The sequence below is a fragment of the Dunckerocampus dactyliophorus genome, chromosome 16 (genome assembly GCF_027744805.1).
Source record: "Dunckerocampus dactyliophorus isolate RoL2022-P2 chromosome 16, RoL_Ddac_1.1, whole genome shotgun sequence".
Lineage (NCBI taxonomy): Eukaryota > Metazoa > Chordata > Actinopteri > Syngnathiformes > Syngnathidae > Dunckerocampus > Dunckerocampus dactyliophorus.
The window spans coordinates 5,785,138-5,812,545 of NC_072834.1; the positions used below are offsets into that span (position 1 = coordinate 5,785,138).

The following is a 27,408-nucleotide window of genomic DNA, read 5'->3' on the forward strand; positions in this document are numbered from 1 at the left end:
TTAGGACTTATGTCTCCAATTCACACATCACACAAACCATCCAAAAGTAAAATAAAGGACCGATCAGGTCAGACCCGAGTACAAACATACTTTGAGCATGTCTTCCTAAAAACGTCCATCAGCTACAGTATGATCATCTCTCATCGAGATACTGCCAGCTTTACGAGCGGAGCATTCCAAGATGAGCCAAACATTGCATCACAGCACGCTGCCATGCCAGGATTGTATGGCTAGCAACATTTCGTACGCATCATGCATGCTCCTGTGTGACAAAGCCAACATTGTAATCAAAAGTAAACAGTGCTCGTTGAAGCGGCGGCAAAATGTCTGCGAGGCAAAACAAAATAAAGCTTTGTTTCCAGAGTACCGAGGAACCCCGCAGAGTCGTGATTCAGCATTCACCGCCCCACAAATACGGGTTGTTTTTTTTTTAATTACATTTTCATTTATTTATTTCTCCCCGAAAATCGGCCCACTTTTCCGCAGAAGACGCGTCATTCACAGTCGGTCGTCTGTAATAGCTTATAAATACGCTCAACAAAAATATAAACGCAACACTTTTGTTTTTGCTCCCATTTTTCACGAGCTGAACTCAAAGATCTAAAACTTCTATGTAAACAAAAGGCCTCTCTCTCTCAAATACTGTTCAGAAATCTGTCCAAATCTGAGTTAGATTCATAATCTTTTATGAATTACGTAAAAATAAACAAATAAACACTTGAAATCGTTTAAATTGTGGTAGTAGTAGTAGTAGTAGTAGTAGTAGTAGTAGTAGTACTTTATTAATCCCACAGCACAGACTATAGATTGTGGGCCCTGAATCTATAATCTATGAAAGTTTAACTTTTTGAATGGAATTATGGAAATTAAACAACTTTTCCATGACATTCTAATTTTTTGGAAAGGGTCTGTATTATCATAACAGTGGTTTATTTGGTCTCAAACAAATGCAGACAATAATATCATTTAGCGTCAATTTGTGAGCCAATAAACATTTCAAAATGCACCTCCGTGGTTTTGTGACTCGGTTAAGTAAATAAGTTTGTTTGTCCAATCATATTTTTTCCAATGTACTTCATGTTAAAATCTTGTCTTGTTCTTGTGGGCACAATCTTGTGTGTCATCTCAAAAAAAAAAAAAGAAGAAAGGCCCACTTTTCTTCTTTTTTTTTTTTTACACATTTGTTTTCATACTTCACTGATAATGTTTTGTTGGCAAACGTTGAGATTTCGCAAGTTGCTGCGAGACGTAACAGTGAAACTTATATACAATCAGATGGGCAATTTTTTTTTTTAAAGCGCAGTTTTTCTTTATGCAGGACTTACATCCCGACATATATGTTAGAATGAAATGCCTAATTTAGGCCAAGAATAAGTACAATTTGCTTACGTTTTTTTTTAAAATTTTATTTACTATAATAAGCCATATTCAGCCACAAAACAGCGATAATTTATTAATTTGGGAAAACGGCAATAGAGAGAGGGAGCGATGTTCGAACCCCGATATAGCGACTGTATAAGAACCTGGCCACAAAATTTGCAGTGAGGTGCACACAAGTTAATATTCAGTATGACAGTAAGTCATGGAATTACAACAGGCAAGAAGTGTGGATTATGTTGACGTGGTTTGGAGAAATGTCACGATGACACAACGGGTGCCAGAGTGAGGTGGTGGCAGTGACTCATCAATTCTATCCATCACGACTATCATTAATTAGTGGTGAGTACCACCTGTACATGTTTTTTTATTGGTTTAACCTTTATTTAACCAGATAAGACCCATTGAGATCAGGATCTCATTTACAAGGGCGACCTGGCCAAAAGGTCAGCAGCACGCGTCATAATAAATACAAAATTCAAAAAAGTTGAAGGCAATAAATTACAAACAATAAACAATTAAAACCACAAGCATTGCTCTTAGGTTTCTCGCTGCCTAGCGTGTAAAACAGAACGAAGTTTTACCATTTAAATGCGTTTAATAAGTGTCTGATGCGTACTTAGGGCTTAAACCTGGATTGTGCATTTAGCATTTAGACTCTTAACTTCTGTCGCTAATGAACAATGGCAATTGAAGAGAGAAGGGGATGTTTCTGGAGCCGAATCTAATAAATTAACTTTTATTGAAAAAGTTGATCGGCAATCAAGGATGGTTTGGAAGAGTATGAGCGAGCCAAAAATAGACAAATAGACATCTCAATTACTCGCAGAATTTTGCCAGTCGCTGGTAGGCGTGGAACGTAACTCCCGCGAAAAAAAAGGGATCTAGTTTATTTTGCCGCATTTTTCCCACTGCAGTTAGATGATTACCGGTGCAACATGTCATTCCAGTTAGATAGCAGAAACAATGTTAGCAATCTAAAATATGCTGGTTTCGACTTTCCGGCGCTCGTGTCAAGCATGCTTCTTGTAGCGTATGTTGGTTGTATGAGTATCAGGGCCCCGCTCACAAGAAGAAATTGTAGTATGAGAAGAAAAATAAAGTTGTGGTTTTGTGAAAGTGAAAGACAAAATTCCCCACATGTACCTAAAAAGGCAACAGTCTGAGACCAATAGCCTGTGTCTCTAGAAAGATAAATACAAAAATAAATATTGTATTCTCGCAAATTACAAACTTTTCTCAATAAAGTAAGACTTTATTCTTTAAGGTCGTTTCTCGTAAAATGACTAATACTTGCGTGATTACTAAAACAAACTATTTTTGAAGATATCAAATTTTATTCTCTTAATATGTTACTACATAAAAAACAGGTCAGTTCTTGGAAAAAAATCCAAGGTTATGACTTTTTTTCCTTGAAAAAACTGGGCTTTTTTTTTTTTTTTAAGTATTTTTGGAAATAAACGTTACATAAAAACATTGCATTATTCATATGAACATTTTCTCTTGGACGTACAACATATATGATCATCACTATTGTTTATAGTTGAAAAAAATATGACTTTTTTCCTCTAAGCTTACAACTTTCTTCTTGAAAAAAAAATCTACTTTCAATCATTGAACTTTGTTGTCATACAATTTCGACATTCCAAAAAACAAAAAATATTGCCACTACTGCCCTTATTTTAAAAAGGGAAATCTAAAATCAAAATAATTAGTATTGTGTTGTAGGTTGAAAGTGCGTATTAAAGCAGTCAGTCACGTATTAAAGAATGAGCCTGTAGTGCGGTGAGGCTGCCTCTTTTCAGATCCCGGTAACAGTCAGTGGGGCCTCACGCTGAACTTTGACCCCGTGCACCTTGGCAGGCAGTGAAAGGGATTTCGGATGAATCGGACGCTTGGCTGGCAAGCGCTGCTCGGTCCTTCACGTCGTGTGTCCCAGGAATGTGTGCAGGTTTTTTCCTTTGGGACAGTATCTTGCGCTTTGCTTTCTCCACCTGCCAGCGGCACTTTCACTAGACCATCTTCTAAACGAGTGCAATCAAACAGATGCCACTGAATTATTAATCAATAATTGTGGAAGTCCTTTAAAGCAAAAAACAATTGCTTAAGAAGCCTTTAACTAGGTCTCCTCAGCTCTGAATAGCAGGACAAATACGCACGACTAATTAAACCATCCTAAACATGCGAGACGTGAATATTTTTAAGAGCGAAATAAAAAAGACCTGCGACACAGATGAAGGAAAAACCTTGTGCGGTCAATTAAGTTTTCAGTACACAACAAAAGAATGCAGTTTTCATGTGAGACGATTAAAACGAGACAGCCTTGGGGGCTCCTGCCATGACAGCAAGCGCCAGTATTAGCATCATTGGTTATAATAACTGAGGGAAATAAAATTAAATGAGAGCAACACAACACAAAACAACCTCTCAGCCTCCTGAATTCCAGACGTAAGGCATTAAAGGGATTTGGTGTGAAAGTCTGAGTGGTCTTAAATACTATAAGCGGTAAGGTTGGAGAGAAAAAAAAAAAAAAAGATCTGTCCTCTGCGCCGCTTGGTGTTCTTGTACAAGCGGGACTCGTGTCATGCAACACCGCTCGCTTGCCGCTCTAAGCCTATTACGGATGTAGGATTTCTATGAGAAGAACAGAAAAACAGGTAACGCACACACCGCCCCCCTGGACTTGATATATAAATGTGTAAATATACTAGATGCGCTCTGCAGAGAGGAAAATAACTGCTATTTTGACGTTCCTTCAGATTTCATATAAAACACTCGTAGAGCACATGCCGCCGCTGCAGCACTGTTAATTTGCTTGCTGGCCAAAACACCAGCATTCCAAGACACAAAATCCCAGTCACAACCAGACACCAAGTAGCCCAAGGCCTCATGAAATCCATTTCATTTTTTCCGCCTTAATCCCCAATTTATTTTATTTTTTTCCAAATTCCGTTTTTCTCGTTTCAATTTAGTTTAATTAAATATTTTACAGTTTACATTTATTTTACCAACATAGAGTGTGTACTTGTGTGACAGTAAATAAAATGTCAGTCAATTAAATAAAAAAAAAATCACAATACATCATTGGCCAGTTTTGCCAAGTATTTCAGAAACAGATGTACTGTAGCTTGGCTAACTTTTCTAACAAAATGTCAGCCTCTGCAGACATTGCAACAAAATGCTCAACAAACTAGTGCCATGCTTGTGGTTAAGGAAGATGTAGTCGCCAATGCAATTCCAATTGTGTTATTAATGTAAGATATTTTTCATGACATCCTTATTTTGTTTACACAATTAGACATTGTGTGGGCGAACAGTGTTCTTATTTTGAGCGTGTTGTGTGTGTTGAGAATGTCTGTTGACGGTTAAGTCGAGCTGGGAGCAACCCAGGAGCACTGAGAATCAGCAGGCATCGTAAAAGGCTTGTCTGCATGAACAAGCGGTAAAATACAACACGGTGTGAACAGACTCATACAGCCTGAGTCGCACATGCACTAGCATGCTCTGCTAAACTCCAATAGCCCTGCCATTCACTCTCCGTAAGAGAGGAGTTTCAAGAATTTTTCGCCAACTTTTTCCGGTGTTTCGACATGTTTAGTTCAGGAGAGAGCGGGCTTGAGTTTGTGATGAGATTCCGCCACGTTTGAGTGGTCCGCAAGGGAAATACTTCCCCAAGCGTTCCTTCTCCTCACGACGACAGCATTTCATTCACATTACGCCAATTTCCGCGAGATTCCGCGTTTAACAGTATACTAGTTTTTATTGTTTCGTTTTTATTGGCCAGTTCCATGAATCCATCCCCAATTCCGTTAACGCAGACGTCATTGGGCCCTACATAAACCACACCTCTGTAGAGCAATCAATCATATTGGAGTGACTTTTAACAACATATCTCACCAGGCGTCAAAAGCCTCTTTTACACAGAGATGCTGCAGAATAAGTGCAATAGAGCTCTAACAGTCACATTCATCCGCCAGTGCCTTTTACAAAGCATCCTGAAGTGGGATACTGCCACAAGTGTGCGCGTTTTCACAATGTGCGAGACATTAAAAAAATATTTGCTTTCAACACAACACGGTGGACGAAGTGAGTGCCGGGTGTTAAACTTCACCCCTTTCCTGCATTTCAGCAATAAACTAAAGGCTGAACTATGCTACGGGATAGTCACTATGCCGGCCCTTCTGACGGTGTCTTGATTCTGTTATAGCTCTTCGGCTGGGGCTGAGCGTGTGACTTGCAGTTCACCACAAAACACTGGGGGCAGTGACCAACCGCAGTAGTAAACAATGGCAAATTTGTTGTTGGAGCTGGAACTAATCGATGTGGAACATCAGTCCCTTTTATTGTACGTGTTGGTCTGAAACCACTCATATTTATAATAAGAGCTCATATTTGGGTACTGCATATTTCTTGATGAGATGCTCCTCAATTTGCGCCTTTTTTTTTTTTGGAGGTGCACGTCCAACTACTCCGCAGGGTTTGGAGGGGGAGGAGCCAGCCGGCGTCACTTACGCTGGCACCGTGACATTGTCGCATATTTCCACTTACACACAGCCACTGTGCCACCTCTGTCGCAGCTCTAAAACTATGATCCATTGTATCTCCCATCTCCCCAAAATTCAATTCCCCACCTCATCAAAAAACAGCTTCAGTTTTCATATCATACTGGAACCCAGCTACCAGACAAACACATTGATTAGTATAGAACGAAACCACAAAATGTAGAGTTCAACATGCCCTGTAGTTGTGGCGTGTAACATCGTGCATCTTCTGTAAACATAACAACATAATCAGCAGGTTGAGCGTTTCCTTATCTTATCAGCTTCAAACACCCCCCCCCCAACACACCTGATGTGTTTAAAGCAACTGTTTACATCATCTGTCATACACGTCAAGCTCCGTGTAACTGCTCATGTCAAGTGCATGTGCATGTAACATGTTGCACATGCAGTCTTTCTACATTTTAACAACAGCGTATTTCGTGTCGGATGTTCTACACACAAATTTGTCTCACGGTAGAGAGCGACCGACCACAGGCTTGTAGCAACCACACATTACTGCCATTATTGGGTGAAACACTAATTGAATTGCATTTTAAACACAACTGAAATGTTGTACTGAATACTGTATGTGGAATTGCTTGAAATTTTTCTGAATCTTTGGAACGTGGAAAAATGTCAGTGTTTTGAATGGTCACAATGGGTTGAGGAATGTGGGGGGAAAAAAGCCATTCATTTTTGGGCCAGAAAATGTGGAATTCCTGGAAAAACGGGATAAAAAAAAAAATCGGACATAGTCTCAATGAGCTGCATTTTTTGGTGATGGTTGTGAGGTCTTCAAAAAGTAAAAATTCTTAATATCACAAAAGGGAATTTGTGCTATGAACAATTTTGGGAAGACAGGTCATTTTTGGGATGTGGCTGTCCCCAATGAGCTCAATGTTTTCCTATTGGAATGGTTAGAAATCGGTTGAGAAATGAAAAAGTTATAAAAATTGTCCATTCATTTTCAATGAGAATTTTGTTTAAAAAAATGTGGACTTTTTTGGGAACGTGTTGATAGATAGCCCTGTTGTCCTGAATGAGTTGAAACTTGTGATGTTTGAATAGTTTGAGAAATGTGCAAGGTGAGCGCCACAAACATGGGGGAATAAAAATAAATAGAATAACTTTGTCGCGGAATAACGTGTGCTCTTCAACATTCCCCAAATAATACTATAAATAATAATAACAAGGGGGGAAAAATACATTTTAAGAGGGCTCTTGCACCACTGCTCTGGCCCTACCTAATAAAAGGTTGTAATGTAAAGGTTGTAACAATTTTCTTTGCCTATGTTGGCTGTTTTTCTTCTTTAAATCGCTATCTGCTTTTATATTAGATTTGCTTTCTCTGTGCGTCCTTCACTGGAAAAATATTACGACAATCCTTGTTTAGAAAATGTAATGACAATTTTCTACTGGATGCATCATCAGTGTCTTCCCGACTGGAGTAAATACATTGCAAGCAAAACTCCTCCACATTTCGTATCCCACTGCATATGCAGGGGTCAGAGGTCATTCATTCTACCTGTCTCTGGGGTCGATCCAGCTGGTGCTCTGGTTGATGTGGTCAATGTAGTAGACTTTGCCATCAAAGTCTCTGGCTTCCTCCCAACCTTCAGGTAGTGGCAACTCCTTCCTCGGCATGTCAGGCGAGTCTCCATGTAATTAACTCCTCGCTACTCAAAATCTCAACGAAGGGAAGCCATCGCTTTTCTCTGTCATCATCGTCATCACGCTCGGCATCAACGGCAGAAGCAGTCGTTATTCCCAATATTTCCGAGTTTGTGCATCCATAATAATAATCTTGAATAAAAAGGGAGCTGCTAAATGTGACGTCGGGGGTAAAATGGTTCCATTAGGCAGCACTTGCGCCCATTTGTCCTGCTTTATGTTGTTTTTTTAAAAAGATGTAAGCGCCATCTTTTGTAGGGGAAACTTGAAGTCGTCCTGGTGGCAACTTTGGAAGCAAATGACTGCACAAAAATGGTATCCACAGCCTCACGTCGCGCGAAGACCCCCGCCACTTCCAAATGTGACAGTTAGTGTCCTCGGAGTAAATATCGTTTTAAAAAATTCACACTCTATATCCCTGAACAGCCTTGTTTTCTTCGTGACCACGGGCCACCATGTTTTTTTTTTATAGCAAGCAGGAACCGATGCTAGCCTTCCTGCCAAGAAGCAAGCAGCCAACCGTGGTGTGGGACGTTAACCAAACAAGTCAAACGCGAGGCAAACACCGGGGAAACGGTCGCTTTAAAACAACATTAAACTCGGCAAATTCTAACTTTGTCCCCACCGAAGACGCCTAAGGATGCAGCAAGCAGGGTCTGTTAAAGTCTTCAATTCAGTTCCCGGTGACTTCACTCAAGTCACAAGCTGGGTGTCAAGGCACACGGATGTTGCCTACTGCTGCATCTGGTATACGCTTTCAAAATAATACACAGCTTGACAAACGCTACCAAAATAAAACAAATACTCGAAATATCGTACAATATATAATATTCTGGTCTATTGTTCAACAAAAAGTACTTTTTCTGTATATTTTGTACAACAGGTTATTTATTTAATATAACAGTTTGCAAATGCTTTATTAATTTAAATGTCCTACATTACGTTGATAACAGCTTTCTTTTTGACTCAGTATCACATTAGTAATTAATTGTAATAGACATGAATATCATAGTTAGTGAACACAAAACAAAAACAACCCAATCAACACGTAAATATACTTTTGTATTACAGTAATTGTCTTCACCAGATTCCAATTTCTTGTACGCCCCTATGAAGAAATCCATAATCAATTGCACCCTCTAGTGGGCAACTGTGAAATTGACATTCACATAACTAGGACAACACACTGTTCAACACAGGTAACAAAATACTGTAGTTATATGTTTATTCTACTTGTGTATTTAATGTATTATTTCGAAAAGCACAATATTATAATATTTTCATTTTGTCATTGTTCCTCAAAACTTCCCTAAACAAAACTGTGGTCAGTTGTAGGGGAACAATATTTCACAATGACAAGATAAACAAAGGCTCTCTCTCAATTCGTATACTTCTATACTAGCGCTAAGCATTTTGAGTGCACAAGTGAACGCACTAAAAATATGATTAGTGTCATTATACAAGTGCGCGAAATGAGACACAGCTAAAAATTGTGGCGGTGGGACGTTCAGGTACAGTCAGCCATTTTAGTGTTTTACCAACAGTTGACGTAAGGTTCGTCATTTTTATTTGTAGATATTCAGTGAATTCCTTATGGCCCACGACCAATATGCCCCACATCCTTGATTAATGGTCATCGAGTGGATTGAACGCATGTTTTACGCATATGCAGATTAAACCCTCCAATTTACACGAAGCACTCCAACGCGGCATGTTCCTACTGCGCCTCTTGGCAACAAAACAAGCAGGGAGTACGGTCACATGTTTAGAGGAAGCGGAGAACCAGCAGAGGCAGTCGGTGTTGTCCGCACTAGTCCGGGAAGACGCGACTCCCCTCCGGCTCCACACACATGGTGCTCCTCCGGCACATCTCGGTGGCCCTGTCCGCCGCCGTAGCTGCCCTGGGCTCGGCGCTCTTCATCGCCCTCAACTACTTCTACAGGAGGAGAACACGGTTCCCACATGCTGAGTACTGCACGATCAAGGAAGTGAGGGCACCCTTGATTTGTCTGATTTCTCTTTGGGCTGTTTGTTGTCTCACGCTTGACAGACTTGATGGTGAAGATGTCGCTGGTGATTGGTGAGGAATGAGTGAATTGATGGTAATGATTTCAGGGGAATTAATGGTGCTGATGCTGCCTCATTAAAGTCAGCAACGACGCATAAGACCTTGAAACGTTCAGCATATTGGTCCTAACATGTACTGTACTGTACAGTATGAGGCTCCATCTCTCTTTATGACATTATTTACATGTCTCTAATCTCGTAACCTAGATTCAATCAAGAGGGAGGCTTTTAATAATCACTTTCTGTTGTTCAAAAGCAGTAGGCTGATTACCATGATAGCAAATAGTACGCAAGATAGCAGTTGAAAATAGCAGCAGCAGATATTTGGGTGTTAAATATGCCTCTCAAGTCGAGCGAAATGTCAGAATTCCATCCGTCATCGTGCACATCCTACGGTACTTCCGTTTAGTCAGCAGAGCATTAACTCTTGCACTTATTGAGCTTTTTCTGGCTGTTCAAATGACATTTTATATATAAAAAAAGTTATATGTCGGAAGTTATACACTTGTGATCAGTTAACACCGACTGTTTTAAATGATTTACCTCGGTATACTAATGTTTACACTTCCACTGACAATTAAGAATGTTCCAAAGTGTGCTTTTTCCTTGGCTTTTTGTGGCGTCTAACATGGTGAGGGAAGAAAATACTGGAAGTTACACACTTGCTGTCAGTTAACGCAGGATGGATGGATGGATTTTTTTTTTAAACTGTGATTCCCGTATTACACTTCCATGTTAAAAAGTGCATGTTTTGTGTTTTTCTTAGGTGTTTTTTATTGCAGCTTTCAACGTGGCGTTATAATAAAAGAACATACGCCGGGAGCTATGCACCTATTCATGTTAAATGAACGTTAAAAGGTGCGCGTTTTGCTTTTTCCTTGGCTTTTTGCAGCTTTCAACACGGCGTCACAAGGGAAGAACACGCAGCGGGTTACTCATTTGCTGTCAAAGCTTTGTCTTAAAATGGTTAACTTCTCTTTACACTTGCGCAGCAATGACGAGTGCTCAAAAGTGAGACGCATCTGTGACAGGAACAAAAGTTAAGACCGTTTTAATGTTTTTTGACCATACTTATTGTTTTTTTTAATCTTACTTTGTCACAGTTTGACCCCGGATCTGACTGTTATGTACATGATGACCAATGGGGAAAAAACAAACGGCTGATGTGCCATAGAGAGTCAAAATCAGGGTGATCGCTGAGGGAATCGCTTTTTCAGACTACTGGCGCCACCCTTTTAGTGCCATTTAAGCGTAGTGGCACAACAGGCCGCCTTATTTGCCGCATCTAAAAAGCTAATCAATCGTTTCCTAAAGCTAAAATGAATTTGCTCCACCCTGACTCGGGCTTCAACCAAGACTGATAAAGCCACTCGTTGTGACATGTTAGCATGTAGTTACACTTCATCAGCGTGAAGTTCAAAGTGCCTGGAAGAAAAGAACGGTGGTGGCACAAGTTAAGGAGAGAAAACCACCCGGAACTCCCTGTTAGGGAAAACACGAGATCCCGGTTTTACGTGCAGCAAATGATGGCTTTTGTCACCCGAGTCCTTGAGCAAGGCATTCGGATGGTCGTCTTTGCAGACTTTGCTGCAGATAAAAAGGAGATAACAAGCGGCTTGTTGGGAGCAGGAACAAATAACAATCAGGGATGCTCTGATCAGTGTTTTATGCTGCCAATTCCGATCATCCAGGACTGCAATCGGCCGATACCGATCACATGGATTAATTATACATTTTTACATTCATTAGTGATGAGTGCTGTTGCTCAGGGGTGCCGTTTAAAGGGGAAAAGTCAGGACAATTCCATCATCCTTTGACTGCCAGGGGGCCCAAAAATAGGTAATTACTAATCAAATGTGTAATTAATTAATAAAAGGCGAGGAGAAGGGGGGTGGGGGGGGCAATGTGATTTTTTTTTTTTTTTCGTGAGACCCAGAATTCCTGGCCCCACCCCTGCTCCTGGCTACATGATATGAAAAAAAAGGCACCATACAATCACCTTAATTTAGACAAAAACATATCTCACTTACTTTTTGAAGACCTCATATATCACTCTGAAACGTCCAGAAGATGAGACGCCTTCTTTAAGGAGACGTCGGCGCACCCGGTGTCTTCCACCACTGAGAAAGGCCGCTCATTTCGTCCAATCAATTCCATGATTTAGCTCTGACTGTCACACATGTACGGTCGAGTGTGATGATTGATGATCACACGGCGAGCCTCCAAAACTCACCATACTCCGTCAAGTGTTGCTCTTCAAATGCCGTATGGAAACTTTTTAACGTGCTACCCCCGCCAGTTAGCAGTTCGCTTCCACACGGCAGACATGGTTGTTGCGGGAGGACGACAGCGCCAAGGGGAAAGACACTACACTGCACAAAAGGGTCGCTGCATGCTGCAATAGTGCTAGCCACAGGTGACTAGGGGTCGCCGACGTTTTTAAATCGGCATATGCCGATCGCGCGATTTTGTACGGAAATCGGCCGATGCTGATCGGCGCATCCCTAATAACAATTCATGTTTTGTGTGCTCAAATGCTTTGTCGCTACACACTGCAGCAGAAAGTACTAAATGGTTGAAGAGCATCGCCTGCATCTCGGAGGTTGCTAGAATATGCAGTGTTATGCAAAAGGTGGCTTCTGTTCAAAACTTGGGAAGGACTAACATTTTTGCAGCAGACTCCTAAAAACAGCGGAGCGCTCTTGCCATATAGAGGATCTAGAGGCTCTCTGACCAGCGTTTCTGCAGCAGAGTCCTAAAAACAGCAGAGCGCTCTTGCCATAGAGAGGATGTTTGACCAGCGTTCTTGGCAGTAAGTTCTTAAAAACAGCACAGGGCTCCTGTCTTGCTGGTATTTCAAGATAGCGATAGCGTTTCGCATCCGATTTTTTTATGTCTTGCGGGAATTCCAATCTCGACGTTCCACTCTACGATCTGAGATAAGGGTGCACAGACAGCTGGAAGGGCGAAACGAGAATCTTTCACTATGCACAAAGTCCACGCTGATAGCGCTGCAATATAAAGGAGGAGGAGAAGCGGCACAAGCTGTGCAGCATCTCAGTAACTGCCACAGCTTGATGTTCTTCTGCCGGCAGATTGCAGATGGCTTAAAAAAAAAAAAAAAAGCAGCCGTGTTTATTTGGTGCTGTTTACGCTGCATAAGCAGGCAGTGGCTCCAGCCAGGCACAAACGAGGGAGAAATGTAAATCGCTCTTTTTGAAACAAGCAAGTCATCCTTCTTTCCCCTCAATACACACATCAAAGGTTTTGTCTTCCATGAATAAAAAAAAAAACAAGCCTTTTGTGACTTTTAAAAAGGGGATTGTGACAAGTGTTGGCTCTCTAGGGAGAATCAGGCTGCTCGCCTTTTGTAGTCATTTGTCCCTTTTTAGACGTCTCAAACATCTTAAAATGTCTTCCATCTGAAGTTCCATGGTGATAGCTTCGGTGTGATAGCTTGCGTTTTAGACCCCGCGGCTAAAATTCCTCTTAGGGTCAAACACATTCTGGTCAACCTCCAGTTTGTTCAGATTTAACAGTTTTACCCATAGAAAATTCATGAGTTGATGGTATTGATCAGATCATCAATATGTGGTTTTGTATCTCCGTTGGTGCATCTCTGTTTGGAGTTTGCCTGCGTGGGCTTTCTCCGGATGCTCGGGCTTCCATCCACGTTCCAAATATATGTAAATTGTCTATAAATACGATCGTGAGTGTGAATGGTTGTTTGTCTATGTGTGCCAGGCGATTGATTGGAGTCAGAAGGGGTAGGCTCCAGCGTCCCCCTGCCGCCCTAGTGGGGACAAGCGGCATGGAAAATGAATGAATGAGTTCAAGGACCACTTCCAGTACCATCACCACACTGGACAGGCATTATTCTAAAGTGTGGAAGGCATTCTGTGATGCTACTTGACTTCCAAATCAATAGAAAATACTGTAAAATGAATTCATCAGTTCCAGGATGTATGGTTAATGTTTTAAGTAACATTTTGACATAACCAGGGTATAATCAAACTAAAATAAAGTAAAAGAGGGAACAGGAAGGTGTTTACCATACTCTCAACTAGTGGCATTTTATAGATACAGTCGTCGTTAACCATTTATCCCGGTTAATTCGTTCCAGACGCGACCGCGAAGTAGGATTCAAGATTAATGAACGCACTATTTTCGTAGTTAGAGCATAGAAAACCTGTTTATGACTTTCTAAATACGGGTTTTACCATTATTAGAGCCCTGTAGACATCAAATAACACCCCTATAGTCACCTTTACACTCCTATTTTTCTTTGTTTACACCACATTGCGCAACACTGAGCAGGCTACGAGATCACTGCAGGGACATAAGAGACGGCTGCCGCTCATAGCACGTAGCAAGCTACCGAGCTAACTAGTTAACCTCCAGCTAGTTACTTGGAAGTGTTTCAAAAACGTACCACTCCCACACGGCGTGCCTAGTGACCAGAATACGACATATGACTTGTCTATCAGTATTTTTGGACTAATAATAGACCACAGTCGACCACGCAACAGCGATCACTTATTAATTAATTTTTGAAAACGTTCGAACCGCGAAGTAGCGAGGGAAAAACTGTATTGCAAGACTGAATAAGACACAAATGCACTTGTGATGTTAACTGTTTTGTTGGTCAGCGAGCCGAAGTCTCAAGATTTGCTTAAGCCTCGCCTGATGTTTCAACTCCCAAGTTTTGCGTGACTTTTGAGGCACGTGAAGCAAGAACATTTTCCCTGAACTTGAAATTCCAGGACTTTCGAGGCCTTCGACTTCAGACGTTCTGGTGTATAATTGTGACATTCATGTGCTTGGGAGGCAGGTCTCCTCACATAAATGCAGCTTCTGCTCTTCCTTGTTTATTATAATCGTCAGGATAGAGTAACGCTTCCCTACGACAGCATAAAGATCCGATCCTGTTGTTCTGGTCACGGCACGTTTCTTCTTGAGGTCACAAAAAAGCCAAACAAAAAGCACAATTTACTTGTGGAGTTGTTGAACTGAAGTCGAGCAAAGAAATGTGGAGATTTTTTTTTTATTGTAGTTTGTACAATTGGTACAAGTGGTGGCACTTTTGGTGGCATTTGGGTGTAAGAAGTTTGAGAACCACTGCTTTGGCGGTTCCTCTGTATTTAGGATGATGTGTGTGCCCTTCCTTTTAGGAGGAAGAGGACCACGGCAAGCGTCAGGTCCTGGTCCTCGGCCTGGATGGAGCCGGGAAGAGCAGCATGCTCCAGGGTTTGACCCCTGGAGGGGTTAAAACACGGTGCTGCCGACCCACAAGAGGCTTCAATTTCATGAGCATCACTGCGCCCGCTTGTCAGCTGGACTTCCTGGAGAGTAAGCTCTACTTCACCCCCTCGAGTATCCCCAAACGTTTTCCACACGTGGCTATGCTACCAACTTATGGATATTTCAAGAAAAAAAACGCATCTCAGCTTCGTGATATCAGTGAAGAAGCCTGTTATTGGTATCAACTTCACTCTGTGCTCTTTTTTTCCCCCATTTTTGCTGTACATTTTCTAAATATTTCAATTGTAGATGTTCTTCTTGTAATATTCTGACTTTATTCCCATATTATAACATTTTCCCCAACCTTAAAAAAAAACATTTCTTTAATATTTCTACTTTAAGCTACTAAAGTGTTACATTTTTTTCTCGTTACAACTTTTGTCCCTCAATATTTTGACTTTATTCTTGTAAAATTACTGCTGATTCTTTGATTTACGCCGCTGTTGTTTTGTTTTTTTTAATTTCCAAGTATTTCAACTTTCTTGTAAACGTTCTTGCAGTATTATGGCTTTATTCCCATACTACTTTGAATTTATTTTCAGAATATTTGGACTTTATTCTCACAATATTATTATAACCTATGACGTTAAAAAAAAAAATGTTATATTTCCTCATAATATTACGTTATTCTCAAAAAACTACGCCTTTTTCTTTTATTACAACTGTTTTCTCTTCATGTTAATGACTTTATTCTTGTAAGATTACTGCTGATTTTTCCATTTTTTCTCGTTTTCTTGTCAAATGATATTTTTAGAATCGGTGCCGCGGGCCAATAAAAAAAAGAACCGCGGGCCGCAAATGGCCCCCGGGCCACACTTTGGACACGGCTGGTTTTAGAGCTTTCGGATGACCAATCTGAATGCCTCGCGTTGTTAAGCAAAACAATTTGGCATCTAGCACTCGGTCATCGGGCTGCTGAATCACGGTCCTCACGGGTGTCACTTGGCCTGAAGCACAACTGGCGCCGGCCGGCATCGGGGAGCTGCGGTTTATTCAGCGGAAACATGAATGACAGTACGTAGGTTACAGTGTGTAACCTTGTAATCTCATCATCAGAACAGTGGCAGAGGCGGGACGCTACCAAAGTGTAAAGCTATTCAGCAATGCCGGGACAGGGTGTGAAACGTTCGTACACCCGAGACTCATTTCTCCCACCCTGTTGTGTTGAAAGCAATTGTCACCGTACGTCTTCTACTTGTGCCGTGCCGCTGTGTGATGGCGCACACAGTTGTGACCACATTTGCCGGGTCCTGTGTAAAAAGGCACAGGCGGATAAAACCGGGATAAATGTCGGATATATTGTTCCAGATATAGCGCAGCATCTCTGTGTAAAAGTATTCGTTTTTATTGGGTCACTGTCAAAAAGTATTTTATCATTTGTCATGTTTGCTGGTCTGGACAGTCGGCGGCGGCGAGGAGCTGCGGCGATACTGGTCGGAATATCTGATAAGGACTCACGTTCTGGTGTACGTGGTGGATTCCTCTGATCGGAACCGCCTCCAGTTGGCCAAGTCGGAGCTACACCACCTCCTGAAGGGGCAGCCCCAGCTTCCCGTGGTGGTCCTGGGGAACAAACAGGTCAACAAAATAGTTTTTAGACAACGTCATGATTATGACACTAAGGTTTCTTGCTCGTCTTACCAGGACAAAGCCAACGCCCTGAGCATGTTGGAGCTTCATGAAGCCTTGTCTCTGGGCTCCGTGGTGGAGGACAGGAAGTTGTTCCTCTTGGCAACCCAGCTGGGATCAGACGGAACCCTGACAAACTCCTGCCGAGGCCTGGACACCTTCCAGGACCTCCTGCTCCAGCTCGTCTGATACGATGAACTCTTTCTATGAGCGAAGACGAGCTAAACCTAGCACCTCCATCTCATCCTCTTTTTTTTTAAAAAGACCATTTTAAATCCCTCACGTCATGGACATTATCGAGCTGGCTTGTTTTGGCGTGTCGACTGCAGACGAAAGATTCTGCACGAGCATGAGTGACTCATCACGACGTCAGCCTGTGATAGGTTTAGAGGAAGTTGTTTGTTTTTTTTAATGTAAAATCATGTCTGTCATACATCAAATGAAATGTGTCCAAAAAAACACACCTGCATCCTCTCTGCCTTGTCACGTTTCGAAAGACTTCTACAACAAATCTTTTTGGGCGAACCATGGGGACAATTTTAAGACCTTATGTTTTTCGTGCTGCGAGTTTGTGAGCTTTTTACGTTTCCAACATCCCAAATCAACGTACATCTTCTGAATCATGACAGCGTTGTACATATATTTGTGGATAAATATGCCTCTAAAGTCAAACACATGATCATAGAGTCCGTCAAAGCAGCATCACGCATGACTTCTGCTCAGTGAGCGTCTGAACGATTAACTCCCCAAGCCGGTTTTGCTCGTTTGCACACACGAGGGTTTGGCACGAACGGGAAAGAGACGAGGTGCGATGATAACCAAAGAACGTGAATACTTTGGAAGACGTGCTAGCATACATGTAATACACATTTATAATCAGTAGACAAATGCTCAGTGACTTGTAGGTGATTAGTTGCTGAGTCCCGCCAATGCCCCTGGTGTAAATACATCTCGCTTGTTGGCGGCCATGTTTTTCAGCCAACACTGCTCAAACTTCAGATGTGCTTGTCAGTCCCCAAAAGGTGCAAACCAAATTTTGTGATGATTCGGCCAAACACCCTCAAGTTAGTGTTTTTTTTTTTTTATTTTATTTTATGGATTTTACCAACAGCGCAACCCTGTGGTGTATTTCTCCGAAAAACTAATAGCGCAGGCGACACAGCAGGGGTGCGCGTTTGGACACATTTTCATCCTTCTGCAGAGGTTCTGTTTTTTTTCAGAAGGCTGTAAATAGCAGGTAGTTGGCATGAATCCATTATGTGTCTGTCAGGTGTCGTTCAAAGGTGAGTAGTTTTACTCTATTTTAGTTTTATAGTATTTGGTTAACTCAGTTAGGAATACAGTGTTCCCTCGCTCTATCGCGGAATTTTTTAGGTGCTTTTTTAAAATAAATTACAGCTATGAACGCTGTTACAGGCCAAGCCTGGCCCTTTAAGAGGAATTGCATCATGGGAAGTTGAGGGTATCTCTTCCCTCTCTTTTGTCTGCACCGCCCATTGTTTTGTGCATCCCGATAGGCTGTAGACCAGGGGTCCCCAACCACTGGGCCGTGGCCCAGTACCGGTCCGTGGGCGGGGCCGAACTGGGCTGAGGAAACCTTCCTGGCACAATGATAAAAAAAAATACTTTTGTAAATAAATACATTTTTAAGTAAATGCATATCAATTTTGGAAATATGGGCCAGTATTTTATTCCGAAAATAATGTAGTTTGAAGTTTTTGCATGTTTATGTTGTTTGTTGCGAGTGTCCCACTTTGTTTGACAGTCCTTGAACGCACCATCGTACGTGCGCTAGCCTTCTCCCACTCTGCACAGATTGTCAACTATACTGTATTTTTATCGTTTTTCTTTCACTTCATATTTGCTCCCAAATGCTGACACTCTGAGGGACTGCATGAAGGTAAACTTTGATGACGTTATTGAGTGCTAATGTGTATATTTGTTGTGTAAACAGCTTCAAGTTAATTCATGCTAGCACACTGCCTGTTACCGCACACATCAAGCAGCGGCGCTATAATCTTCTCTCTGAAAAACAAACTCCAAGCGTATAGTGGTGGATGGTGGGTCTGTATTCACTTGGTGCTTTTACTTGGATGTTGTTCCTGTCTTAGTTTTACACAATACATACTAAATGAGATAAATGACATCGCTATACGACCCACCCCACCACCACCACCCCCCATTTGTGGGAACACGAGCCGGCCCGTGGGTCCAAAAAGGTTGTGGACCACTGCTGTAGACTGTCAATCAATCTCCCTCGTGCCGTCCTGCCATGTCTCCTCTGTCATCGCTAGCTTGCTTACTAGCTTGTAAATTAATCTTCGGTTCGTTTGCAGCAATATGTTTTAACAAGGATACAAAAACGCTACAGTACAGCGGAACGGCGCCAGGACGAAACGGCACGGTCACAGGTGTGAAATATGCGTGAGTGGCTTCATAATATCTTGTGTCGATCATTAAGGTTGGCCATTAAAATCCAAACGAAGGTTTGAACTTGTTTGAGAGTGTTTAAGCAAGAGAGAACTGTGAGGAAATGTTATCGCTAAATGTTACCGTTTAAAAGTGTATAAAGTGTACGGTGGGGGGGTTTTACAGCCTTAAAACATAATAATTGGAAAAAAATTTTTAAAATGAAGTCGGCTACTTCACGGATTTCACTTATTGCGGGCTATTTTGGGAACCTATCCCTCGCGCTAAACGAGGGAACACTATTAAAAAAACGAATAAAAGGCTTTATGGCAAGGGACCACATTCATCCACATTACATGATGTCCAGTGGGAACATTTGTTTGGAAACTTCAACAAGCGTCACGGAATGGATGCTGTTGGATTTTGGATGTTCCAAATGCGGCACGTTTTAGATGAAAGTCAAATTATTTTTAGCCCTCTTGATGTTATTGAGGCCCACAGGGTGAAAGCAAAGAAAAAAACAGGGTCTCATTGCTCATCTTTCGCCGCAGTTATCGGACTACGGAGCCGGTTGGTTCTGCAGCGAGTTGGAAGCGGCGCTATTTTGTAATGAACGGGATTTTTTATTCTCTTTGATGCGCTGTAGAGACATGTTTTGGCAGGGTGGGAATGGGCGGTCTTTCATGACTATAGCTGCGCTGGAAACTGAACTGTTTGGTTTTAAAATTTGTGCACGTCATAACACATTTTAAATGTGTTGAAAATATTAAAATACATACGTCGTCCTTTCAGCCTCCTTTCACTGATCCACAGTGTTAGGCCGTGCACATGGACATTTCACGTTTCGTGTGATGTTGCTCACAAACATCAATCTATACGGTATAATCAATAGGTGTGGTAGGTTGGGCAAAGGTCCACAAGCAGCTCAACCGGATGTTGTTGTGTTTTTGCACACACATTACAAGATAGCCATAAAGATGTGAGAGGTCCTTTCCGCATTTGCATTTGAACAGACGTGCAGTTAAGCTTTGCATCAATATTTCGTCTTTGACCTCTGACCGTGACTGCAAAGCCGCTTGCTCCAGGGTATGTCGATAATGAAGGCGGCCGTGACAGATGTCTGCAGCAAATAAAACAATATCGTTTATATCTGCTATGTGATGTAATGTGGACATTGATTGTGGAGACGTTTTATTAAGAAATATCAATGCACACAGTAGACTTGTAAGGATTAGAAGTGTTTAGGATTTCACTATTTTCCAAGACATCTACAACTTTAGGATATGCAAGGAACACGGCGTCACGTTCATTTTTTTATTTTTATTTTCCAGCAATGTTGGATGTATTGAATGAATCAATGATTATGTCATTTTTCATCCCACATTTGTCTTAAACTGATGTGATTAAATGTGTTAAAATTTCAATTTGGAATATAGTGATCCCTCGCCACTTTGCACTTCCAATTTCATGGTTTCACCCTTTTTAAATGTTTGAATTAATAAATCATTGCTGTTTTGTGGTTGAATATGGCCTATTATTAGCAAAAAAAAGAAATATGCGTATTTAAGCAAATTTCCATGTGTTTTTTTAACCTAAATTAGGCGTTTAAGTATAAAATGGCTAAATAAAGTAACATACAAATATACAGTAAAGGCATTCGGAAGACACATTCAAAGACGTGATGATATGTACTATTCTACACTGGCCGCTAGGTGTCAGTAATGTTACACTGATGAGCCACCGCAGGAAGTACTGTACAGAAAGTCAAGAAAAAGGAGGGAGTCTTCCAAATGCAAACGTGAGAGTCAATATTATGTCTTATTTCCTCTTATTGTGTCTTCTGAGTATATAGACTAACATGAGACAAAGAGCTGTTTGAATCCAGGTATCCACCTGTCACAGTCAGGTCTGGAACCAAAAGAAGACAATAAACGAGGGATTACTGTGCTGGCTTTCAGGATGTTCTGCCCACCTGATGGTGCTACTTATTCCTCACTCAAAACAAGCAGACTTTTAAGTGTTTTTTTGTACAATCTACTTGGGTGTTAGTCAAGGGGTGTTAGTCAGTTTCAAAAGATTGTCATTTAAAAGTGGGGAAAACAATAATGTCAGATTTTAACAGCAGCTTTGGGGAAGCAGACATTTTTTATGAATATAGGGACAAATGAGTGAGGACACTGAAGGGACCTCCTACGGCTGGGGTCTCCAACAGGTAGCTCAGTAGCTCACGAAAGGTTCAAAAGAATATTTGCGTCAAACCTTTATATCTTTAAAACTGTTCAAGTCAGATATTATGCTCCTATTTCATGACAACTTACCACAAAACAGCAAGAGACAATGGCCGCACTGTTTTGGTGGAGATCTGATGTGTAAATAAAGTACAATTTCAATGTTAGCAGTCATATAAATAAAACTGTAATAGTGATGGAAGCTGGAGACCCCTGTCCTAAGGGGTCAGAAACTGACACATTTAAAGTTTAAAAATGATCAATACGTCATGTTTGTACTTCTTTTAAAAAAAAAAGCAGACTTTTTGGTCATTAGCGACAAATGAGCGAGGATTAAGCATCGCTTGAGGGTTGCTGTATTTTTTTTGCTTACTGGATGTTTTGTTGTTGTGGCCCAACAACCAACACAAAGTGGGTCAACTGTGATTTGTGCGTCCTCTTGTGGAAGATGTGATTTCCTGGCAAGCTAACGTCCGCAGCAGACGCCGGCAGTCTCTCCTGACAAGTTTGGTAACGGTCTCATCCAGGAGAAAAAGTTTCGCATTCCGAGAAATGTTTGTGTTTTTTCCCCTCTCACTTGTGGAGTCTGCAATGTCCTCACTGGATGGTCAGCTTAGGCGAGGCGAGAGAACTGATGAAGGAGTCGTAGTGCTCCGGGTGGCAGCGCTTGTACTCGTTGATTTTCCTCTTGATCTGTTTGGGCGTGTCCTGATAGTAGTTCTTCTCGTCACGGGCCATTGCCTGTGGGTGAAACGGCAGCAAGTCAGATTGGTGAAACCCAGTAAAGATATTCCACGACTGATATTGAGTGTTGTGGGTTGTAAACCGTAAACACACTTAGACGCTACCAGTCAAATGTTGGGATGTACTCACTGACATAAATCACGGGTGTCCAAACATTTGACTGATGCTGTAAATTTAACCACAATCCTTTGCTATCCATGTTGTCGTTTGTAAACCTGGCTCCTATAAGGGCCATAAATATTTTTTTTATGATGTTGCCTTTACAGCAGGGGTCGGCAACCTTTACTCTCAAATGAGCCATTTTGCCCCCTTGCCCACTAAAGAAAAACATTTTGGAACTGCAAAACATAACAGCTGTAAACTTTTACAAGTTTGAATTTGACTGACAGCCTGCTCCTTTTAGGCGACTTATGGCTAACACTGCTCAACTTAACTCTCAATCAGTGGAGTTCTGTGGTCGCTGGTTTGAGCCTGGCGTGCGCAGGGCTCAGCTGCAAGGATGACCACTGTTACACGTTTAGGTCCACTTTGAAATCAATTACAATATCATAATCATAATAATGACATGGGTTACTGTTGCGGCCGATAACCACGACAAGCTAAATCCCAACTCTGAACCTGCGACGTCATTTTCTGGCCTCCACACGTCTGTCCGCCCGCCAGTAAGATCCCCTAGGAAACACATTTACTGTGACAGACACGAGCAGCGGTTTTATTTATGTCTTAAATGGCTCATTTACTCTTATTATGTTCTACTATATTAGGTAGTAGGAGTGTAAAGCCATTTAAAGCCGCCATTACAATAGACTGATGAGACAATAGCCACTGCAGGAAGTATGCCGTCCAGGAAAAAACAAGCAACTGCTAACGTGTCAGTCTATGTTATCTTATTTATGTCTAATACAGGTATATCTTACTTTCTCTTTTGTGTGCAATTTTTTACAGTGTAGCACGCTTTTGCGAATGAAAACACATTGTGTTCTGCGTCCCGATCGGCTAAGGGACTGTACACCATTGTCAATCAATCCCCTCCATGCCATGCGTCCTGTACAGTACAGAATGCCTTCAACTTGCCTAATTTACACAACTGTTCGATCGCTAGCAGTGTGGCTCTTCAGTGCTGGATGTTTGCAAGTTTTCTCCTCGACAAAACTCACAATGTCGACAAAACGCTCGGCACCGTCAAAGGCACCTGCAGTCGCACCCAAAAGGCAGAGGAAGATGCATCACTCTGCGGTCGATACGGCTGTGAATCGTGAATCGCACAGAAGAAAGAAAAAAAAAAAAAAAAAAGAAGAGCGGCAACCACCACCCATAACTATGCTCTTCACTGGAAAAAAAGACACCTGCAACAAAGGCCTCAGGGGAACAAAGGCGCTACAGCAGAGCCGCGCCAGGATGAAGAGGCACAGTCAGAGGAACTGTCAAACGCGTGAGCCACTATTAATCATTTGTCATGTGTCCAACCTCGTAGATTAATCATTAAAATTACATTAGTTATTTCTAAAAGCTATCATATTTTTCTTTTTATAGAAAAACGTTTATACCCGGCCCTGGATAAAGCAGAAGAAAATGGATGGAGGGACGTTTATATATTTATTTCTCAAATAAATGTTTTGGCCTAAAACAGGCTTTGATCTTTGGTTTCAGTCAATAATACAGTAAGTAGTGTACTTATTTTATTTTTTTTTAATTTACAAAGGTTTGAACTTTGAGAGTGTTTAAACAAGAGAAATGTGAGAAAATGTTAATGCCTGTCTGAGAAAAGTGTATGAAGTGTGTGGTGAGGGGTTTTACATCCTTAAAACATATATAATAAACAAAAATACATATCTTGTCAATGAAAAAACATACTGTAAACGTAAAAACAAATATAATAAACAAAAAACATATCCTGTACATGAAAAAACAGTGTAAACGAAAAAATATATAATGAACGGAAAAAAATCAACTTCTACTTCACAGATTTCACTTAACGCGGGTATTTTTTGGACCGTAACAACGTGTTAAACGAAGGAACACTGTATATCTACTATATTGGATAATACAAATGTAAAGGTGACTACAGGGTGTTATTTCATGTTTAGAGGGCTCTAACAATGGTAAAACTGTATTTTTAGAATGTTGTAAACAGGTTTTCGATGTCATAACTACAGAAATATTCCATTTATTAATACTGAATCCTACTTTGCGTAAATTCACATATTGTGGTCGGGTCTGGAAATAATTAATCGCGATAAACGAGGGACGACTGCACTACTTTTCAGAAAATGATGAGCGCTTGTTTTGAAAATGTGACAGCCTCCCTGACAACACAAGTAATGGTGGGAACCCAAATCTCCACATCAAGTGAACCAAATGAGCAAGTGTTGTTGTAATTTGTCACTCTCACCTTGTAGTTATCCTTGTGTTCTCGGATCATGTGTTGAACATACTCGATCAGGTCGGAGGATAACGTCTTGGTGTCCTTCCCCCGCAGGCTGGCCTCCTCCTCCAGACCTGGAACAGAAAAATCTTTTCAGTTTGTTTCACAGCACGGTTGACATATTTAAGATGTTTAAGGTTGTTCTTCCGCGGTTGTCTCACACAATGCATTCATGTCCGGCTAGACCAGTGGTCAGCAACCCGCAGCTCCGGAGCCGCATGCGTTTCTTCATCGCCCTTGTTGCGGCTCCCACGCTAAGCTCTGTGATTTTTTTAAATTGTTTTTTTAAACACCAAAGCGGAGGAAATGTGCGTTTTCAAAAAGAGTACGAAATATCTCACCATCACCGCAAGTCAGTGAATGAATCTACACTCTAGTCCTGGCTGCTGATTGGATGAGCAAGGGAAGGTTGAGGTGGGCCAGTGTGATAACGAGTGAGTCAAATGATGGGCTTTTTTTAATGTTGAAGTCGGATACGTTTTCTTTTAATTTTGCACAAATACAGGAGCAACTCAAAAAAGCCGACACAGTTCAGTGTTTACATTATTTCACAATAAGACTACACATGCACTCTGCACTTCTGTTTATAAGCTGTGTAATGTTTTGCTGCTCCAGACCATTTTTCTTTACTGGAAGAGGAGGCAAAATGGCTCTTTTGATGCCAAAGGTTGCCGTCCCCTGAGGTAGACAGAGGTTAAAAAAAAAAAAAAAGTGTAGTCGTGCAACACTTACGGTTGAGAACATAGGGCTTGGTCACAATTTTGACGGGAGCTTTCGTCTCTTTTCTCAGACCAAGGACCTGAAAATAAGTAAATAACTATGAGAAAACAGTTTTCCCCATGTTCATAGCAGAGACAAAACTTTGCTGCCCCCTTTTGGCACAATAAAAGAACTACAGTACACAAACGCTTTCAAAATGGTCATACTAGTACTTGTACGTAAAAAAACATTTTAAGGGGTGTTGTTTGCATTGAAGCAACAACCTATAACTACAATTTTAATTACGCTTTAGCATATATTACTTAATAGCCTGTTTTTTTGTAACACTAAAACTGTCCGGAAATAAAGAGGGATACACTATGTCATAGATTGTATGTCATTACAGTCAGACTCAAACCACCAACAGCTACTACTTACACTCTCTTTCTTGATGGGCAAACTGCGGTTTGGGTCAAATGCTAGTCCCATCTCCATCAGGTTCCTGGCTGTGGACTTCCTTTGGTCCCATGCTTCTCGAATCTCTTTACTGTGAAAGCAAATATCACGAACACAATGTATTATAAACACAAACAGCACGACTACTTAACATCATTATTCTCAGCTGGAGATACACCAATGAGACTGTGCCACTTTACTGCAGTAATTGGGTCGCTACAAGTGTCCAGTCCACAATTCCAGCCACACAGTGGCATGACATTAGTAAATTAGTTATGTACCCCAAATAGCTCACATATTAATCGCAAGTAAACTGCCGACACAACAAATTATTTCCTTGTGACTGCTGGAAGAAAGCTCGGTGAGCAGCTAGCATTAGCCACCATGCTTACTTTTCTATCCTCGGGTTGGCCTTCTTGATAAACTTCCTCTTCAGGTTCTTCCGGTTCTTACTGTAATCAAACTTCTTCCTTTTGCTGGACTTCTTAGCTTTCGGCATGACTGTAAACGTGTGTTTTAATTACAGCGTTACGTAAAAAGTGTTATAGTTAGCAATGTGCGCCGACGTGGGGCAAGAGTGTGCTTTTGTTTAGTTCCGGTCATGTGATCTTCAGACCACGCCTTCGTCTTTTCGAACGTTTTTCTTTTTTTTATTCTTTGTTGGAAGGCGATACAGCCCCACACAGAAAGTTCACAAAATGTCATTAGCAATAAATAATATACTTTTGGTAAATTTAGTAGGTTTCTGAAATTGTTCAATTGATGACAGACGCTGCATTTACTACTTGAATCCGCTAGAGGGCAGACGACGGACTGTGCAATGTGACGTGCTAAATAATTTCTTTAAAAACACACCACGATGTATGTAAACTAAACCTGCCTAAAGTAGTTAATCGTTAAACAGTAATATGATCAGAATGCAGCTATTTTATTGGTAAATGCGTTGCGAATGATTGCCAATAATGCAGGGCTTTTGTTGCATTTGACGCAACTTCTTCATAGACATCAACTGGATACTGCATTATTACAGTGAAGACCAGGATATGCCACTGAGCTGATCAATAGCTCTATCAGGCTGGCAATGTGTGAGTCGCTGCCGTCATCCTCTACCGGGCCGTAAACAGTGAAAGTGTTTCCTAATGCACCTTTAAAAATGTTGTGGTGCTTTCATTGATCTCTCCAAGCGAGATATGCCACAAAAAGCATTTGCTCCGGAATCGTGATCTATTGATTTCTGGATTTGTAGCGGTGTATCCACGCTGACATCTACATCCAGGGGAGCCAAAGAGGAGCGCTTGATTGTTCTTTTGTAATGCGAAGCAACACCACACAATCTTGCATTAGATCATAGGTGAAAATATAATTTATCAGTCACTAATATGTACAATAGAATATTTGTTTACATTATATTATATATATAATATTAATTCGACAGAAAGGAATTCATTGAGCACTAAAACAGTAATTGACACATCGCAACATACCATAGCAGTTCCCAGCTAATGCAAGAGTGCCTTCAAGTGGCTGTGGGCAGTATAGGGCAATTTGTTTGAATGTTAAGAAAATCCTGTGCTATAGCATGATATCATTACTGTTGAGCCTCAATGGGCTCCCTCTAGTGGTATTCGAAACAACAGTGATTTTTGTTTGTAAATAAATTATAAATTTATTTATGATAGAAACATACTCAGAAAATACTCTGTTACCAAGTAATAGTCACTATGTACTACTGAAAATGGACTGTTTTCAGTCGAGTGAGATCCCTCTCTGTGCACCTACCGCCAATGTTTTCATCAACTCCAATTTTTGCACCGAGTGAGACGTCTGTACGTACATTTCTGGTCTTCGGCAGCAGCTATGG

The 27,408-nt window shown here is 41.2% G+C and overlaps 3 protein-coding genes across 6 annotated transcripts in view; 1 reads left to right on the forward strand and 2 right to left on the reverse strand.

Moving 5' to 3' along the window:
- wwc1 (WW and C2 domain containing 1) overlaps nt 1-8,332 on the reverse strand; it is a 31,651-nt gene extending 23,319 nt beyond the window's left edge. Inside the window, exon 1 of the mRNA XM_054755486.1 lies at nt 7,444-8,332. Within this exon, the coding sequence (XP_054611461.1) occupies nt 7,444-7,562 (119 nt within the window). The 5' untranslated portion in view covers nt 7,563-8,332. The remainder of the gene's footprint in view (nt 1-7,443) is intronic.
- Nucleotides 8,333-9,316: 984 nt separating this feature from the next.
- On the forward strand, nt 9,317-23,612 carry arl10 (ADP-ribosylation factor-like 10). 4 transcript variants are annotated; one of them, XR_008566396.1, is made up of 5 exons: nt 9,317-9,577; nt 14,828-15,005; nt 16,360-18,486; nt 23,070-23,399; nt 23,501-23,612. XR_008566396.1 is itself a non-coding variant. In XM_054755527.1 (4 exons), exons 1-4 carry the CDS (start codon nt 9,440-9,442, stop codon nt 16,773-16,775), a joined length of 666 nt encoding a protein of 221 aa, XP_054611502.1. In that variant the 5' UTR covers nt 9,319-9,439; the 3' UTR covers nt 16,776-20,419. The 4 variants fall into 4 exon arrangements, 2 of the variants coding, with proteins under 2 accessions (XP_054611501.1, XP_054611502.1); XR_008566397.1 differs by lacking the exons at nt 23,070-23,399; nt 23,501-23,612 and adding an exon at nt 22,913-23,028; XM_054755527.1 differs by lacking the exons at nt 23,070-23,399; nt 23,501-23,612 and having other exon boundaries at nt 9,319-9,577; nt 16,360-16,535; nt 16,602-20,419.
- Nucleotides 21,491-26,139, reverse strand: nop16 (NOP16 nucleolar protein homolog (yeast)). The gene is made up of 5 exons (XM_054755528.1): nt 25,940-26,139; nt 25,530-25,638; nt 25,125-25,191; nt 24,360-24,466; nt 21,491-21,964 (listed from the first exon to the last, which is right to left on the reverse strand). Exons 1-5 carry the CDS (start codon nt 26,044-26,046, stop codon nt 21,821-21,823), a joined length of 534 nt encoding a protein of 177 aa, XP_054611503.1. The 5' UTR covers nt 26,047-26,139; the 3' UTR covers nt 21,491-21,820.
- Nucleotides 26,140-27,408: the final 1,269 nt, after the last annotated feature.

Coding starts and splice junctions, on each gene's coding strand:
- arl10 (XM_054755526.1), top strand. CDS start 9,440: ATGGTGCTCCTCCGGCACATCTCGGTGGCCCTGTCCGCCGCCGTAGCT. Junction 9,578..14,827: donor AGTACTGCACGATCAAGGAA/GTGAGGGCACCC, acceptor CCTTCCTTTTAG/GAGGAAGAGGACCACGGCAA. Junction 15,006..16,359: donor TCAGCTGGACTTCCTGGAGA/GTAAGCTCTACT, acceptor TGGTCTGGACAG/TCGGCGGCGGCGAGGAGCTG.
- nop16 (XM_054755528.1), bottom strand. CDS start 26,046: ATGCCGAAAGCTAAGAAGTCCAGCAAAAGGAAGAAGTTTGATTACAGT. Junction 25,639..25,939: donor GCCAACCCGAGGATAGAAAA/GTAAGCATGGTG, acceptor TTGCTTTCACAG/TAAAGAGATTCGAGAAGCAT. Junction 24,467..25,124: donor CAAGCCCTATGTTCTCAACC/GTAAGTGTTGCA, acceptor TTTCTGTTCCAG/GTCTGGAGGAGGAGGCCAGC.